Genomic DNA, 19989 nt, shown 5'->3' with positions numbered 1-19989 from the left:
TCTGAATGGAAATTAAGTGAGGAGGACAAGCTTAAGTTAAATATACTATATTTATATATACTGTATGTCCTACGACAGGGAAACTACTGTAATACTAAGGAAAATAATAAAGAACCTCTACAGTGTTTACTTTTAAGATAATCAAGAACTGAGCTTGAAAACTGATGAAATCTGAAAGCTCTTATCAAGGTGTTCTGTGCCTTAACTCTCCCAGAAGAGTTTACATCAATGTTATTTTTTCAAGATACTCAGACCAAATAGTTTGTGGTTTTTTTTTGGTAGTGCAGCTGTATCTAGTACAGCTAAAACCTTACTCCTATTTGTTTGCAAGTGTGCTTGTCTTCTTCCAATGATGTCCCCACAGTATGTCTTGAATTACCAATGATGTATACACATTCTTTAAAAATATCAAAACCTAAATGCTTGGACTGAACACTTAAATGTTTTTAGCCAAACACTTTTAGCAAAATAGACCAAGAAAAATACCAAAATGTGGTAGAAGCATCGTGGGCAGCAATTACTGCAGTGAATCTTTTTGAGTACATTTCTACCAACTTTACACACCAGGGTGATGATATTAGAAACAGGGCTATACCCAGCAGTGTGGTTAATTATACCAAATCCATGAAATTCATAGTAATTACTATACTGCCAGTGTCACAAGAAAATGTTAGCTGATAATTATGCACAGAAATTATTAGCTTTATTCCATAGATTTCCTTAATCCTTCATTCAAAAGGATAAAAGAAACACGTTGTTCTTTTTCCTTGTAAATATATTATTTGATTGCTCCACATACAGTATCACAATCAACATTCCCAGCTGTTTAACTCATACTGTAGATTCGAATTTAATTCCTGTTATTTTCTAAGTGATTGATTAGTAAGTAGTAAGTGTGACAGCAAACACTCAGCATTTATAAAGCAGTGTAATCTTATTGAGTCTTCCTCAAAATAGAAGTGGAAAACAGAACTGATGTCTGGTTTTATCACACGTTAACTTTTGGAGGTAAAATCTGGTGAGCACTCTGTATTACACTGTTTATTAACATGTTATTAATGAAAACAGCGGGATTGACACATGTCACCAAAATCAGACAAGATCAGTTCAAGGTTAGACAGGAGGGCCCAGTATGAATGTACAGCATACCAATTTTAATCTCAATTCGGGTCAGAAAATCAATTTCATCCTGCATCTCAGGAAAACAGTTGGGGTTCTGCACAGTCTAGGTTCAGGGGAGCCGTGCTTTTCTTGCACTTTAAATTACTGTACCATCACCAAGGTGATTACTACAAAAAGGACTTTCAAACCATGTCTTTGTTCAAAAGTTTCCAAATCACTTTAGAAAGTGATTCAAAGCTTAAGCGGGTTTCCAGTAGTAATAAATCTACTATTACAGAAATTGTTTTTATAATATATCAAATAATCTACAAATACTAAAGAATACAATAATACCAGTATTATAGAATATTATAGCAATATAATAATATACCAAACAATTGATTTAAAAATGCAACTAATAAAAAGGAAAATGCAAGGGTTACAGATTAATTTTCTGTTTTAGGGTTGGCCTTGCATTTTTTTTTAAAAACAGTCTACAATCACGTCAGCTTTAAAGATGCATTAAATATGATGGGGTGATTTTCATTTTTACTGTCTGCTGTTTTGTAAATGTATAGAATATAAACAAAGGAATATATTTTTAATCAATCTGAAGTATTCAGCCATTTTGAATAAAAAGTGTACGCTCTTCTGCAGTTTCATTTCTTTTGAAGCGTCTTGTCAAATTGCCTACCTTTTATATTCCATGGTATCCCAGCCATAAGAAAGCTATAGTACATATTACATCATTGTTATGTCCTTGAGAAAAGCATCTTAAATTTGGAATTTGTTTATTTTCTAGGGTAATCATAAAAAAAATTATTAATTCTTCACTACTGTGTGTGAAAATGTAGCCCTATCAGTCTATGACCAGAACCACACTGTGCTAGAACATAAGCATACAAAATCTAGATACGTTTGGTTTTTTGGGGAAAAAAAACATTCATTTACAATGAAAGCTCTTTTTGTGGGTGGCATTTTTATAATTTAGCAATGTAAAATAAAGTCAATGTTGACTTATGTAAAATAAATGTATATTTTACAGTAAATATTTAAAATCTGTAGTGCCATCAAATCCAGAATATGTTCTTATTCATGATTTTTTTCAGAGCTCAGAGATATCCTGTCTTTCTGCAATGATTTGATCAGTTGCCTATGAAACCTTTTGATTCAGGACATCAGCTGCTGAACTGCAGGATGACAGCAGGATAAAGTGTTTATTTTTCTTTCATAAAAAGACAGATTTTTATTCCAAAAATGACTCAATAATGTTGATGATAACCAATTCAGAATCATAAAATGTGCTAGATTAATGGAGCAAAAAATATCTGTCTGCTATCTGCATGGAGTTTGTATGTTTCCCTGTGTAAGTTTCCTATAAGTGCTCTGCTTTCTTCCCACACTCCAAAGTCATATGGGTACTGTATGTTAATTGGTTTCTGGGACAACTGTCTCCAGTGTGAGTGTCTTTATGTGTTTCTGTCTATTCCTGCCCTGTGATGGGAAGATTGTCACAGGTTTAAACCAGAGGACATTGACAGATTTTGTCAAATGGTCAAAACGGGAACCATTTATTTTGAACAGATAGTGAACACAGATATTGCAAGTCTATGCAAGCTGACACACAAGTAGAAGGAAGTCTTACTGGCTGGGTTACTGTAAACGACTGCCAACCCAGGAGAGACAGGACTGAGAAAGTGTGGAGGTTGTTCAATAATATATCTTCACTGGATAGAGTGATACGGACATACAGTAGTCTTAAAGGAGTACTTCAGGAATCGTAAACCCATTTTGTTCGATAAAACATTTTCTCAGCTGATGTGAATGTTTTAACATGCTGGTACTGTACATATGCGCATATGGCTACCCTGTGCTTATAGGACTTACGGTACTGTACTGTATGTATGTGTCTGAACTCCTCTCAGCATGGTGCTGACTCAACACGTCCTGGTTGCTTTTGGCTCTCATCTATAATCTACAAATTAAAGCCCACAGCTATGGAGGAGTTTCACATACAGTACTGTATGGGAACTGAACATCCCTACACCCTCCCTAATTACATGATCAATTATGCTTCTTAATCAATATAACAGAGCTGTGTGTTTATGGCTGATTTACAATGTATTGGTTTTTCAAAACTATCCCTTGAACTTATTTCATGATCCTGAGAGATGTCACTTCACAAAAACACTTGATATATGTGATTATCTTATCAAATGAGGATATTTGCAACCTCTTAAAGGGATAAATTATGCCTTAATACTGGCACACCTTGGTACAGCTGTTTGTAAGTGGATTCTTTTACACAGTCTTCTCCTGAGACTCAAAGTAACTGAACAGATGGAGTTCTACTCACCCACTTTGGCATTTTTCCTCCATGGGGGTCATGGTGATGAAACTGAAGGACAAGCACTGTGACTACAACAGACAGGCCCACAATCATCATTGTGCTGGCAAAATACTGGGCTGAAAGGGCGGGAAATAAACACATTAGACACACATATGAAAAATTCTGGATTTGTCTTCACTTCAGGTTTCCATACCTTGGCTTTTATACATTCAAAATGAAAATGTAGGATAAGAGGAAGGCAGAAAAGTTCAGAGGCAGAAATTACAGGATAAGAAGAACAATATTCCGAAGAAAAATCAATAATATAATTAAGTTGTGCCTTAAAAATTAGACAGCCATTAGTCTTTTTTTTCCTGCTTTTACTGAATAAAAAATGTTTTTGGACTTTAACATCATCCTAACTTTTCATGAATTTGCTACCTTAGTAAGAAATCTTGACAGTCAACAGATGTCCAATACTAAGAATCGGGAATAAAAGGGCATTTGTTCCCTGGAACAAAGATATCCCTGGACATTAAGAGGAATTAAAAATGGATAAATTCACACTTAAACAAGTAACAATTGTTGCATTTGTGAAGCCTCTCAATGTATATCAGTTTTCAAGTATACATAGAGGCCATGTACTGTAAGTGTTCAAACATTTTCGCTTTTGAGGTAGTTTTCTGAATAAAAAATTGTATGTGACATATTCTGTCTTGATAAACATTCTTCAAATACTTGGACAAGAGCGATTGTTTCAAGGGCAAAGCTGTACAAAACATTTTAAGATTCAATGATATGTGCATCTTTTTGACAGTCCGGAATTTTTCAAAGATCTTGCCTTGAAGCAAGCCTTGTACACACCAGTTATAGTGCAAAAATGCTCTAGGTGATCTCAAGAACACTAATAGGCATTCAAATAATTGTTCTTTTTTCTACTAACAGTGCCTTCAAGAAGACAATAGAAAAAAGAAAGGTCTATTGTGAACGTGCATTGGCCATTGATGGATTTTGTTGATAATTTATAGATTTGCACCACATTAAAAAAAACATCTACTGTTCTTAATTTCAATTTGCTGTACTTTACATTAGGCAGAAATGGAATAATGTTTGAAAATCTGTTTAATTTTATTTTAATATGCTTGCTGATGCTTTTTTCTTGTACTTTGCCTTTTGAGCTCAGGGCGCTCTCCCTTTCCAATGCTGTACTGTAAGTGCTTCAGTGTGGATTGAATGGGGGAGACTCTGTACGTAGATAAGACTGTTTTCTCTTTCTCACTCCAGCAAGTGAGCCTATGTTGTAAAAGTGTAAAAGAAGATGCTGTGGATTCTATGCAACTGTGCAAATCTAAGCTACGTTATAAGCAAAGTATGTACTGTAGGAGAAATGGCTGGGTTCAGGCAGCTGTGCCTATTTCATTCCAGGCAGCATTCAAGTTTGAGGTGAATTTTGTTTTAGCTCTGCCTAAAAGTTTGATCTGGCTGTTTTATGTCTTGTCTGCTTGTTTTATTTCTCCTCTTCCTTTACAATGTATCACATCAGGTTAAAAGTCATGGGCATTTATTCCTTTTTATTATACTCAACATTTTAACAGCTACACTGTAGAACCATTCCAATTGCTTTTTCATTCAATTCAGCAAATCATTTTGATATTTTCTGACATTTTTTTGTGCTGCTTTTTTTAGACATTTATTTATTTTTTCGTTGGTGACAATTGTTAGAATTAAAGAACATGGGAAAAGTCAGTGTCGCACACATCTTAAATTTTGTATCTGGTACTCACTACACCACTGGAAGTGCTGTCTTGTTGTATGATTAAGCCGAAATAACCAATTACACTTTTCTGGCTTTTACTCACTCTAAAACACAATTAAAATCATTACTAAATAAATTGGTTTTGCAGCCGAGTTGGGTCAAAATTAAATTTGTTTATACTAAGAATAAAAGATAAAAACTAAGTGCTAAAGATTTAAAATTTGTACAAGAGAGGGGTTTTAGAGTGTGGAGCTGTGTCAGTGTGTGGGTAATAAATAAGCACGTAGAACAGCTGTCAGTCTTGGGATATGGAGGTACTGTAAAAGCATATCATTTTTGAAAAGGTGAAGACAACCTTCTCCTGAGCAAAGCTCCAAAGCTCCAAAGCTGAAAAGTTGAACATTTTCTTCTCCATGCTGGCAATTTTAGTGTTAAAGACAAAGTGAAAAGTGTCACAAAGACCCCTCAATCCCTGTGCTATCCCACTGGAAATGTAAATAACCTTATTAAGTTCAATAATTGAAAGAATCAATAAATTAAATTGTTTTGAGGGACAGCTGGGGTAAAAGTTTAATCTGCCTTTTTGATTACCTTGTCTTCTCAAATTTCCTAGACGTAGCAGAAGGAAGTGTCTCTGCACCAGCCCCAATAGATTCAACATACTTTTGTTTGGATTTCTGTGTTGAGGGGAGTGTGAGGATTATTATTGTATATCAAGCTCTCTTGAGGTATATGTACAATAAAAAGAAAACATTTCATTCAGTGATGTAAAGGAAGAACTGTAGTGAAAATATTTTTGATTATTTAGATTCAATTAAAAAGAGTACTGCATGTACTATATACATAGTACATAAATATATGTACCGTATCTACAGTACTGTATATGTATCTATATATATGTAAATATATATAGTTTTCTATATTCTGCTTTATTCTTTAAATTGAGGTACAAAATGTATGTTTATACAGAAGAAAATGTATTTGATGTTTTTACTTAACATACTGTAAGTAGAAATAATCTAATTTTGCAGTACTATTTTTATGTATTGATGTTCTTGTGGGAGCAGACATTGCTATAGTCAATTTAACTCACCTGGAAAGCCTCTGAACCTGAAACTAATGTGCTACAGTATGTGCAATCGTTTGAATAAATAAATGAAAATGCAGTCTCTCACACTGTAAGTTTATTCCAGTTATAACCTGGAGGAACATACTGATAGATAAATTCAGACAGCAATTAGGAACAATTAAAGGAAAACTAAGTGTTTGAAATTGAATTATTAAAATAAGAGTTGTGTAGTATGTTAATTCTGCAGAAATTTACTTCTGGTACAGAAGAAAGTAAATAAATTAGGTTTTATCTACAGTGTTTAATAATGTGTTAGCAAATCATGCCCGAGGGGAAATACTATGAAAAGGACAGCAAAAATAACTAAAGCAGTGGAGGTTAAGAAACTACGTTTACTATATTTTCTTCATCTTTGTGTACGCTTTCTTTGGAAAATGCAGAAAATGGCAGTAAACTCAAGACCTGCATAGTTTTTAAGTACTTAATTAATACATCGCATTGATACTGAGCTTTTCACAGTGGCGCAGTGGTGAGCATTCCTGCCTCACAGGCCTGGGACCCTGGGTTAAATTCTGGAGCTGGGGTACTATCTGTGTGGAGTTTGGATGTTCTTCCTGTGTTTGTGTGGGTTCTCCTCCCACATTGCAAAAACATACTAATAGGTCGGTTGGCTTTTGGAAAACCTGCCCTGGTGTGTTTGTGTGTTTTTGCCTGTGTGTCTGCCCTGCAATAGACTGATGTCCCATCCAGTGTGTATCCCTGCCTTGTGCCTGTTGCTTGCCGAGATAGGATTGGATGATGTGGTTTAAAATGGATGAATGGATAATCCTCCAAAGGATTTCAAATGTCCTCCACAGGAGAGTTTCCACCACCAAGGTCTATCACCCACATAGTTACAGTACAATATATATATATACTGTAGAGTATATCACTTCACAGCAGAAACATAGTCTCGTTTCAATGTCTCCTTCAAAGGCCAGCACGTCATACAGTACGGCATCCCCTATCACCATATTGGGATATTGATTCTGATAGTCTGGTCCTCCAGTCCAGAGAGTGCCACCTACTGGTCTACCTGCCTCGCTTACAGTACAACAGCAACCTTTACCAGGACGAACCTGGCACAGTTTTGCCTAGATTCTACAGTGTTATGAGATGAGCTTAGATGATGGTTATGCTGTTTTCAATAAGTGGTAATGCACTTTAATTTTAAACACTACTTGAATATTGATGGACATTTTATCAGGGATCTCACCATTTTGATATAGTCCTGATAAATATGTTTCTATGCTATCATTTGTATGACATAGGGTAAATTTGCGGGATCATTGCTTATGTAATAAGTCTTGTTCCCATCTTCACTTTAGGCTTGCTTTCTGTTAAAACTATAGTAAAAGTAATGAACTGCAACAGCATGTCGTATTACCATAAAAGTAATGTGAATACAATATATCTATAATTTCCAGATAAACTCTTCACATATTTGACCATTTACTAAATAATTATCATCTGTATAAGCTTCTCTTGCATAGCCATGATTCATTTTATGGGATTTTTTCTCCTTCTATAACAATTTTGTAAATGTGTTTAGCATAAGTGAAAAGTACAGTAGTTCATGTTTAACAGTCAGTAGCAGAGCTTAACAGTAATGGAATCTGTCTAATAGCTTTCCCATTCTCTTTTAGGACATTCTGTTAAAGAAATAAGTTACTGTTGTTAATTATGTAAATTTACTTCAATTCTCTTTAGGGTCTAGCAGCTAAAGAGAAGGACCTGGAACCTAATGACACCTAGCTCAGGCAGTCACTGTGATCCTAAGCCTCCTGAAGTTAAATAACATAATAATGTTTAGTAACAAAGACACTGCTTTTAAGTCAAGGTTTAATTCAAAAAGCGAACAGCCTGTGATGTAATTTGTTCACATACAAAAATTCAAATACACCTTACCTATAAGTGGCACAGAGTCTGATGTTGCAGGCATTATCTCAGCAACCAACAGCATAAACACTGTTAAGGACAGAAGGACAGTGATCCCTGAAAAAAAAAATGAAATAAAAGAAAATTATTTGAATTACTGGATCTCAATTAATGGCTTCCAGTTATTATTTTTGAAGGTTTTCTTCTTTTTTAGTAGCTTGGTGTATCTCATACAGTATACTGTATTCATGGATCTGTATCGTTATTGCATTTACTGCTGATGCCAAATCTCTCTATTATACTGTATTAAACGACTCTTTTCACACTTCAGACAAACTATATGTAATACGATATTTGCCATCTTAAAAAAACATATATTGTTGCTTTGGATTAGTCCAGAGAAGAGCAATGAGATTCATTTCCAGGCTTAAAGCAATGCATTACACTGACAGGCTGAAACAACTAACAACTGAATCTTTTCAGTCTTGAAGAGAGAACTACAATGGGACCTGATCCAAATACACAAAGTTCTCAAAGATATTGACATAGTCAACCTCAATGGCCCCCACTGGGTTGAAACCTTTTCTATAGTCCTATCTACAGCTTAATCTTTCAGCTTTCACGTAAGGACCCAACGACTTGGCAAGGCATTTCAATCGTTTTCATTTACAGTTTTCTGGTACTTTTAACTTTCAAGGACAGATATTTGTGTACACTGTGAAAAGCAATATGCAATAGCTATTAATTTAAACATACCTTATTTCTGCAGTATTAGGTGTGACTTTAATGATATTCCAAAACAGGAGAAAAAATAGTATCAGGATAGTCTTTTTTTTGGAAATACCTACAAGTTTTTTTTTCACTCTCCTAAATTTTGAATTCGGACTTGCCAATCAATTTTGCTTGTCCAATCGACCAGCAAGGCAGTGATGCAAACAGTCCACGCATACTGTATACGGATGACACTTTCATCCAAAGTTACTCATATTTGCATTCTTTTGTCCTTCTGGCCATTTTACTTGAACAGTTCAGGTGAAGCTTTGCTCAAGACTACAACTGCAGTGTCTCATCATAGATTTGAAGCCAAATCTCCTAGTGTCCAGGACCCTAATCACTCCTCAACACTCCTGTTTGTCCAGCTGTCTCAGAAACCTGCACTGCTGAGCCACAGTGTGAGACTCAAAACACCTGTGTAGCTGAATTCACAGTGATGCCACTCCCGTTGATTACACTGCCAGTTCACAGATGCCTCATAAGCCTTAGAAATTGCTCTCACATGGCAAAGGAAGGGTACCCTGCTTAACTCAAACCCACTCAATGCCAGTGTCTCCTGGACAATGAAGCATTATGAAAGAGAAAAGAATGGGACCATCTAAAAAAGTTCTGTTCTAATCCACTCCTTGGGACCACAATCTAGAATGTGTCTTCACCTCATGAAACACCTTAGCACATTGGTGTCAAACTCAATTCCAGGGCCAAGTGTCCTCTGCTTTGTGTTCCACATGCGCCTAATAGATGAATGCTTTGTGTTAACTGTAAAAGACTTTAAGAAACCTAAACAAGAAAATAATTAGGTTAATTGTTTAATTGAGATCTCAGATTGGGTAATTAGGCAATTCCTCAAGGTATTCAGTTTGGCACCCTTGCTTTAAAGTCTGGGAAAGAGATTAAAATGATTCAGTTAAGTGAACAGTTGTTTCAATTAATTAATTAAAATTATAGTTACAGTAGCTCTGGATTTGTTTTTGGTAAATGGCTGATTTTTGAATCCCGAAGCACCTCTTTCACTGCTACAGGTAACTAGTGTTCAAGCTGTAAAGGAACATACAGTATAAAGGTTAAAGTATGTGCTAATACAGTAAGTAGAAAGTAAAAATATGGAGTTTCCAGCCACCTGAAACCGGGTCCAAATCTAAAATGCTGTGTTTTCTTCTTCTTTTTAATATGAAATTGACTCAAAATGAACAAAATGAACAAAAATCCTACCAAGTGAAATCTTCTCTCCCGAGTCAGCTGGTAACAGAAAGACCAGTAGAGCCAGACCAGAGATGAGCACACAGGGGATCAGGAGATTGAGCCCATAGTATAGTGTTCGTCGCCGCATCACTACAGTGAATGTCACGTCAGGGTAGGGCTCCTTGCAGCACTCATAGTATTCCTCATTTCTCTTCCCTGGGACCCCTGTGCGTAAAACAGTAATCACAGAAATATGGTTACACATTCAGTACTGCACTCCTGGGGACAGCAGTGTTCACGGTCCTAGACCTATACCAGGAGCTTGTGGGTTCAAACTGGTACTGTACCCAAGAAGCAAGACACTTTGCGCACAAACAATACACTGCAGTAAAATGCCCATCTGTATAAATGTATGTGTGTATATATAAATCTCTGTAACACGTTTGGTGATGATGGTGAAGTGTAGCTGTGAGCTGTAAGAATGACTCGTCAGTGTTATCCCTCCCAACCTCCAGTTCATACAGTAACTTCCATTCATTCATCAAAGTTCACTAAAGTAACTTATGTGTCCTTTACTTTAAAATATATTGTTTCCAATTCTTGGTATTTAAACAATGAGATCACATTCTTATAAAGGGTGTTTAGTACGCATCATTGCTTCCAACATACATTCTGTACTCTTTTTATTTCTCTCCATTTCTTACCATGTTTAAATACATTTTAAAGACAATGTTGCCTATGCATGGTAGGCTATCTGATTGATAGACTAATCAGGAACCACAATTTTAGCATTTTCATGCCCAGCAACCAGAAAATGAGACTTCTGTCCAGCACAGATATCATACTTGAGAGACTGGAGTCCAAATTAGGTGGGAAGTTAACGATCTGCTACAGAAAGGCTTAATTATCTGTTAAGTAAACGGTGGAATAATGCTTAATAGCAAAGTCCAATTAATTAATTCCAGCGGTATGGGAAATTAGAGCATACACCATAGATACAGGAATAAAGAAGTCCAGTTACACAAAATACATAGTTAAAATAAGGAATCATTATTTAATCCTATCAACTACAGCACAAGACAAATTGTACAGGAAGAAGCACTGTCTAGGAGTTAATAAAGGATTAATTATAGTATGTGAAAAAGAAATGGTATCTATAGAACAGATAGATCTCTGGGATTTTCTTCCTAGCACCTTTATTCTTGGGAAGTGTCATATCTGAGTTAGAAAGGGCTGATCCTGTTGAAGTGCTCACAGTAAATCAAAGTAATTCACATGAAATAACATATTTAGACATCCAGAATGTTTTGGTAAAACAACATGTAAAACATTAATTCCCACATTAAAAGCTGCTGGAAATAATTGTGTGGACGCACATTAGATTAGGAACTGGTTAATGTGTAGGAAAATGATAAGAGAACAAGTATACATTTGGATCAGGGAAATTAATGAGATAATTAGAGGATTGAAAAATAATAGCGGAGTTAATCAGCAGTAGTCATAACACCAATAACAAGCAACAGTTGAAGTATCTGTGCTCTGCAGTGTTATTGTGGATGGGAATGGCATCTTTCTTTAGATGCAGGATTTACTGTGAAGATTCCCTTTCCTTTTAAACACATCAGAAACAGCTTTTTTCTCACAATTGTTCAGAATTAGACTGCACAGTTGGAACACGATTGGAACACATGATTCATGGTACAGTATTTCACGTCTACTTTTCTGCCTATTGATTTACATTGATATTAAAGGCATAATTCTGACAAGAATACATACAGTACAATAGAAGTATGTAAAAAGACTACATATTTCGCTTACTCACTTACAATGACATGTACAATCATGTTTATGTGACACCTGAAGTATAGTACTGCACCGTTTGGTCTTAAGTGCATCACAATATCTATGAAAAAAGATGCAATCCTGCATGAACATGGAGTCCATTGACATGATTATGCCCTCACACATCCTGCCACAGTTTCCCACTGCATGAATACTTTATCCTTATAACTTTAAACACTCACCCTCTTCAAGGGGAAACAACAAATTATCTTTAACTTTTAACCTCTAACTTTTCCATTCTCATCTTCCATGATCAACCCATTTATCAAAACTTCTATTACTGTCAGAGTGACAGAAGCATAGAACCTGCTTGGGTCAGAGGATTGTAGAGCAGTAGTACAGCGCTATACACCATTAATAATGGAAAGATTTTTGTCAAATAAACTTAATAAGCACCTTACAGTCTTTGCAGGCGCTATTCTTGGTGTCATGAATAAAGGAGAAAATTTATACCTTAGGGTTATTAAATCCAAAGATTAGATTCGATCTCAACCTGAACAGGGATAATGGAATTCTAAAATCTTGAAGAAAATGGTTATATTTCAAGTGCAACTTGAATGTCAATGCATAACAATATCCAAATAGTAAACAAAAGACATTTTAACCAATGCCTGTACAGAAAGACTGGAAATAAATGAATAAAATTCAAAATCAGGAGTTGATCCTTTTCCCCCAGCTTTCTTATACAGTAATTTAACCCATTAAGTTTAAATAAGATTGAATTACAAAGCAGGCAAACGAGCTCCCTTACTGCACAAAGCACACGGCACAAAACAAAGATTTGCAATAAAAGAACAATAAGGACAAAAATCACAGGTTTGCTTTGCAGTTTCTGCAAAGAAGATGCAAAGCTTTCCTGTCATAACTGAATATCTGCATCCTTTGTCATTTTAGTCCACACTGTAATCGTATCCTCACTCCAGCTCCACACTGGGCTGTTGGCAAAGGCAATGACGAGCATCCCCGCAACCTTCAGTTTACTGTCTGATCCAAAGCATCATTAAGGTCTGGTTCCAGCACCCTAGTGAGTTTGGAAGGAACTCTCTTTTTAAACCCTTTCTTATTTTGCTTTATCGACCTTTGCAGACAGAGGTTTATCCCCTTTGAAGTTGTTATCTTTGCTAATACAGAAACATCTCTCCACCAGGAAGAAAGCGATAAAGGAAGAGAAAAAATAAAAAAGGAGAGCAAATTGAATGCTGAAACTTTAAAGCTCCCTATTAGACTCACACTCACAATATCTAATATATACATATATTTTGATAGTTTTGTAAAGTTCCTGAAAACATTGCTTTTATATTAATCTTCCATCTTAAAGATAGCAGTGTAAGGGAAAAAAAAACAACAAAAGATAGTATTGTTGTATTGCCGGGGTGGGCAGCAGAGTTTCAGAAAAGACCTGGCCAGATTTTCCCCTGGACGTTAGCAATCATGGCCTCCTAATAATCCCCAACATGAACTGGCTTCATCACTCTGCTCTCCTTCCCACTGATAGCTGGTGTGTGGTGATTGTACTATGTGAACTTTGGCTGCCGTTGCATCATCCAGGTGGTCCAGAAAAGTGCACAGGCTATTATTATTATTAGTGATAATATCATATAATATATATAATATAATAAAATATTAATGGTATATGAATATATTACTGTATACCCATTATATTGTTTAATTAATGTATTATTTTATTATTATTACTATTGGATATAGTTAGGTGGTATTTATGTGACTGGCCTTCAGTCATGAAGAAAGGAGGAAGACACAGGCGTTCAATGAGTATTCCTAATAATTTACCCAGGTCCATTAACCTCATTTTATATACTGCAGAATAAATGCATGAACAGGAATGTAGGAAGTAAAAAGAAGAGAGGAAGGGAGAACAGATGTCTTTAAATTGTCATCAGCATTGTCTTCATCACCATTATCATCATTTCCAAAGCTGTCCTGTGAGAAGGTTCCTTTAACTAACCAGACTGGGGACTACAGTGTAGATTCTGCCCAGTTAATCTACAGTAAGTGATAGAATGAGTTCCAGACTCATTATTATGCTGTTACTATATGATAATTTATTGTCTTCTTTATTTGAGGAAATCCTATTTTAGAGATACAGTACATTGTTAGAATAAATAAGCATCTGTGCTTCAGGGAGGATATTTAGTGCAGTACAGGATTCCTTTAGGATATTCTGAGCAGAATTCTGAATGTCAAAATTAAGAAGGATTTTGAATCCCACTGATTGGACATACAGTACAGTAGCTGTATATGGTGAGGGTTATAATTTATTGTTAACATATCTGTGTTTGTCTTTGCTAAGTTTGGGCCTAGTTATTAATTTTTTATCAAGCTCCCCTAGAACACACATGCTGTGTAACACTTGATAATCCCTGACTCCACCAAAAGGATTCATCTTAATCTAATAGTGGAGTGGAGTGTTAACTGAAATGGGTCTATCTATGACACAGTGGCATTCACTGAAAACGTACCTACTAAATCCCACTCTCCGTTCGGGATGTAAGTGGATATGTCCACTTCCAGCATCTGCAGATCCAGGAGCCAGCCGTTGTGTGTCCAGGAGCCAAACTTCAGATTGCACTTCTGGATGTCAAAGGGGAACCAGCGAACATCGATGTAGCAGGTGCTCTTCAGAATCCCTAGTGTGCCACAACACAAGAAAAGCATCCAAGTACCACCTTTTTAATTTTTTAATCTTAATTATAATAATAATTTGCAGTGACAGCAGTTATCAGAGAATTAGCTGCAGTAATGGCAGATTTATGAATTCACGATTTACATCTTAGATTGAATTAGAAATAGTGTGTGAGGATATATACTTATCCATACTGTACTGTATCGTGCAAAATGTTATTTTTTATATGAACAAAACAGATTTAATGCTTTTGAATCAGAGAGTGCTTGCAAGCCCTAGCCTTAAGAACATTTACAGTAAATATAAGAATACTAAAAATGATATAAGACAGATTGTAAATATCAGCTGGCCATTCAGTAGTTAATAGCCAATTGGTCTCATCTAGATGTTTCTTGAAAGAAACATGGGTATTAATAGTTCATCACAATGTATCACATTCTTTGCTTGATTTGTTAAAGCATTAGCTTACCAGGAGGAATGTACTGGCACGACCCTGATGCATTAACCAGGACATTGGTGTGGAAGGTTGCATCAAATCTTTCATCTGCACTGAAAGTTAGAAAAAAGAAAACAACAAAATTAATGGAATCTGCTGTTATGTTATTGTGTTCATTGTTGCGTTTCCTGTCTCCAGATATTATAAAGACAATATGTTGGAGGATCATTTATATGAGACATCAAAATAATCGAATAAAACTGCTCCACATTTTTTAATGTGGAAACTTTTTCTGCTCTAAGGAGCAGGCCTTTTATCCATATGCTCAGAAAAACAGGTGTGAAACAGCCATAGACATTATAGTATATAAGTCTTTCAAATTGCTCTCCACACAAGAGTACTTTAAAACACATTCAGCACTCTGCAGTGAGAAACAGTCAGGTACTGAAATTGTCTCGTCAACCTAACCATTACGACGATGGCTACAGTACATGAACATCAAATTAAAGCCTGTACAGCATGAAACTGTTCAATCAAGCCTAGTGCTCTTGTGCAAACAGATTGGCAAAACAGCAGCATTTGACTGGGATGAATGAGAACAGGATCTGCTTTGGTGACATAAAAACAGTTAATGAGGTTAGTCAGCACAGCCTGAAGCACAAAAATAAGTATATGTTAAACCTATTGACAGGGCTCGTATAACTAAGTTCTTTATACAGTACTACTGTTATAAGGACTATACTATTATATTAATTATTAGTGATACATTGCAAGTCCCATTCCACATTTCAGTGCCAAAAAGAGCTGTGATGTGGAAGTGTTCTCAATCCAAATATTAAGTACCAAAAAGGAATTCAATCCAAAACTCTGCAGTAAACATCCCCAGTAACCAATGCATTGATGCTGAAGTTTTTGATCATGATGAAGTGCAATTTGTTCAACAAATTTTTATGTACTTTTTAGAGAAACAACCTTTTCTTGTTCTGAAGAGATCTATAAGTTGAATTGAAGACTAAGGTGTCTTTTCATATCTGAAAAGATTTTCTTTTACTAAAATGGGAGATTTTGTGTAGCAGAGTGATTTGGTTGCAAGAGGAGACATCCATGTCAGAGTAGGTGACAGACAAAACATTTGATTTATGTTCTGCAATTTGTCTGCTTCTCTGCTATAAGCCTCATCTGACTCAAAAGATGTCGTCAAAACAGATAAACTTTGTAAGACGGACAGGTTTTGCAAGTCTAACCCATTATTCCTCCAAGGAAGTCACTTCAGTTACATTCTTGCAATTTCTGTTATATTCCATCATACAATTTAATAGGAATTCCCAGTCCGTTGCTAGAAAAGATACTATCTTTCAAGGAGTTTGTGTTTTTTATCTTCGTTCTGCAAATTCACTTTATTTCTTCTGAGGAATCTAATATATAATTTTTTAGTAATCTTTTGTGTTTCAGAGTCAGATCTACAGTGCAGAGTATATTGTTAATGACACTTACATTCCTGGTAAAGTAACTGGAAAAGAAAGATTTTGATACCAGCATCCATATCATGGTCATTTACTGGAGTACCTAGTACAAAGAAACTCTGACCTAATCTATCCCCCACTAAGGGGATTCTGAATCTTTCAAGTGATTCAAAAACTATTTGATTGAGTTTTTTTTTATCATTGGCACACTAAGATACCCATATTCACCAACCAGGCTGAATGTGTTTTATTTCAACAAACTCATCTGACGTGAGACAGAATATTCCACCTCTAAAACAAGAAGCACATATCATTCCTATAAATCAACAAGGCAAAAAAAACCTCTGTCACTGTGGCCCTGTTACTGTGTCAGATTGCTAAATAAACAGTGCAGAGCTCCAAGGGGAAAACTTCTCCTTTCTTGGTGATTTACGTTGAATCCTGACACATTTCAAGGATGATCTCTTTGGAAGGACTCCAAGGCCTACCAGATTTATGAGTGCATTTCACATCAACAAATAATGCTTAGGAACACATTAAACACCAGTGTTTTGCGGTGGTAATACGCAAAAGGTCTTTACCCCTCTGGGGTAAACCATGTAGTTATACAGAAAATTAATAGTTTAATCAAACCATCCCCTTAGGCTATATAAATTATTTTCCCCCGTTATGTATAGGTAAGAACATTGAACAATTGACTCATCAAATAAAACCTATTTCATTTACTTTTTCATTTGGATAATGTCAAACTATTCTCTTTCATACCTCACATTCCATCCTCAAATTAAATAAATTATATTCTTGAACTTCACTAATAAACATTTAGAACCAAATAAATCGTGAAAAAGTCCAAAAATATAGCCTGGTTCAAAACTATTATAATATACACAGTAAGAATGTGGGACTTGTATGTATGTTCAAGAAAATTATTTTGTGCTCATTGCAGCAGAGTGTTTTGACAATCCTACTTCATGGGGCTGAAACATGGACAACATACAGTAGACAATATAAACGATGTGGAAAACTCTGCTTGAGGAATACAAGTGAGAAGCATGAACTCCAGAGGTCTTCCCCAGGCCAGGAGTACAACCACTGACGCCGTGATCATTCTCCAGCCACTCCATTAGGATGAGCATTCAGTACTGTATATACAGTAGCAGATGTCAGACTGTCATTCAGATTCAGAACCAGAGGAAGCCAGAAGAAGCAAATACTGTATCTCTTGAGACAACATTTGCTTGAATTTTTAAAAATAATGAATGGCAAAGTAGAATTTCAGTATGTTATTTGTCAAATGAGGTTAGATTTATCTGCTCTTTGGAGTTGTTGAAGTCGAACAAAAAATCTTCTCTTATCTATTTTTCTTTGCACCTTTAGTTTTAGTTCATTCCAATCTCATCACTCACTTTCATTCAGTTGGAAATTTAATTTTCTTCATTTGAATGAGAGAAAATGAAAAAAGCAAAAACCACAGAAATGTGAATATTCACAGACGGGGTTGAACTTGCAAACAATCCTGCAAGACAAACAAAAAAAATGTATTTGGGGTGTTTTCATTAATTATTGTGTTTTCATTGCGGGCATTAAGACACTTCAGTTGAGAGTCTCTCTTGGCTCAAGCAGCATGCATGAGTTAGTGATATACATCTGTTTGTTATTAAATGACAGCAAACTGAACTGAGCGTAAAAACGTTCAAACAAAAGTGCATGGGATCTTCATATGAGAAAAGAGTAAAAACTTTTTACAAAGTTTTTACAAAGCTTTGTACAAAGCTAAAGTATAAAGTATGAAATATCCCTTTATGGATTAATTTTATAACGGTATTCAGACATTTTAGTGTTTTTAGATAAATGATTATGACAGTGTCATTAGCTGTCATTAAGCATAACATAGGATAATCTTGTGACCACAGTATATTGTACTAAAATGCTACCTGGAACTGGAAAGTTGTTCTGTAAACAGCATCTCTGTGGGTGTCATTTTAGAAGGAAAGCCTTCTGAAATAGCTTACAAACATAAAAAAATAGAGAAATGAGAACCATTGTGCTTGAGGACTAATGCAATGTTGTTTTAGATATATACAAACATTTTAGTGGAATATCCTCACTGTTAATATAATAAGGAAATAACAAAAACATTACATTATACAATCTAAAATTAGTATGTAAAGAACAACAATATACTGTATCAAGAGTTACTCATTTTCAGTACTTATTTTACAGTGAAAGTCTTTTTTACAAGGTTCAAATGTACAAGGTACAAATGTATGCATTACCTTCTGGGATATATTATGTTTTTATCGTTTTTATCAGTGTTAAGCCTTTTTATTTTAATTATTAAAAAATAATTACTGGAAAATACCTGCATTATCCAAGCAGTTGAAAAGTATATTGTCAGAACGTTTAACACCTGGGAAAAATCAACAACCCTTTTCATAGATATCAGAAAACTTATAATTTTATTATTATAATTATAATTATAATTATAATTCACTCCTGAAAATAATTCTGGGACTTGTGTCACCCGTAAATTATCCCTGAGAGACAGGTGAGGCAAAACATTCAGTATAGAGATGTTAAGTGAAAACAAGCTTGCCTTGTTTTATAATCAGCAGGGTTCAGTATGTTTAAACAGAAAATGGAATTAGCCAAGGCTAAGATTAAAAAGATGTTATAGGACAAAAATAAACACTGAAAGGACAGAACTAATCATTTAACAAGTCCAAATCTGCTTTTTAAAAGTGAACTGAGCCGCAATTCTTCTGTCCTGCATTCTGAACAAACTAAAGCTAACACTAAATGTTGACCCTGATTAATGAGAACTTTACATTTAAATTAACAACAGTGCAGCTACTGTAAGTGTCCAATGCAGAATTCAATGCACAGATGTCTTCCCTGAAAAACGTAACCAAAATGATGTTTATGCCAGGGGCAGTGTTAACACTGAAATCCCCAAACACGTAAACCTAGTACATTAAATACAATTTCAGGTTCTAATCTGTGACTTAAAAGTAGAGTTTCTAGAATTACTAAGAAATGAAATACTGACAGTTACAATTACACCCAAATGACAAAGATTAGACTGTACTGTACTGTTGCAACCCATGCTTCTTACCAAATTGAAGCACGCACAATTTTACTAGTCCCCAAATACGTTTAGAAAAGATAGCGGGAGGGAAGTCTATAATAACTGCCCGAGGTATTTCGCTGATGTGTGTCCACAATGATGGAAACCATCAGACTGACATTTAAATAAAGTTAAATGTCATTTACCAATGTGTCTTCACCCATCACATCCTTGGCATCTTACAGTGTGTTTTAACTTGCTTGCCCGCCTGAAACACGACACAAGAACAACACTTTAAAGCCTCTAAGCCTTCTCCACTAGGCTGAGCTTCAATGTGTGTAATTATTTCTGATAATGCAATTTGGAAAGTACATGTAAAGTGAGGCAGTGCTGAAGAAACAGCGGAAAG

At 35.4% G+C, this 19989-nt stretch overlaps 1 protein-coding gene across 1 annotated transcript in view; it reads right to left on the bottom strand.

The window, feature by feature from the left end:
* Positions 1–19989, bottom strand: part of chrna8 (cholinergic receptor, nicotinic, alpha 8) — a 113521-nt gene that overhangs the window by 11188 nt on the left and 82344 nt on the right. The window contains exons 5-9 of the mRNA XM_088624552.1: positions 15084–15163; positions 14451–14618; positions 10159–10353; positions 8203–8289; positions 3458–3567 (exon numbers count right to left, since the gene is read on the bottom strand). Of these exons, the coding sequence (XP_088480678.1) occupies positions 3458–3567; positions 8203–8289; positions 10159–10353; positions 14451–14618; positions 15084–15163 (640 nt within the window). The remainder of the gene's footprint in view (positions 1–3457; positions 3568–8202; positions 8290–10158; positions 10354–14450; positions 14619–15083; positions 15164–19989) is intronic.

Source organism: Lepisosteus platostomus, chromosome 1 (assembly GCF_059453375.1).
Source record: "Lepisosteus platostomus isolate fLepPlt1 chromosome 1, fLepPlt1.hap1, whole genome shotgun sequence".
Lineage (NCBI taxonomy): Eukaryota > Metazoa > Chordata > Actinopteri > Semionotiformes > Lepisosteidae > Lepisosteus > Lepisosteus platostomus.
The sequence above is the reverse complement of the archived record's forward strand: the minus strand, read 5'-3'. Positions and strand labels throughout refer to the sequence as shown.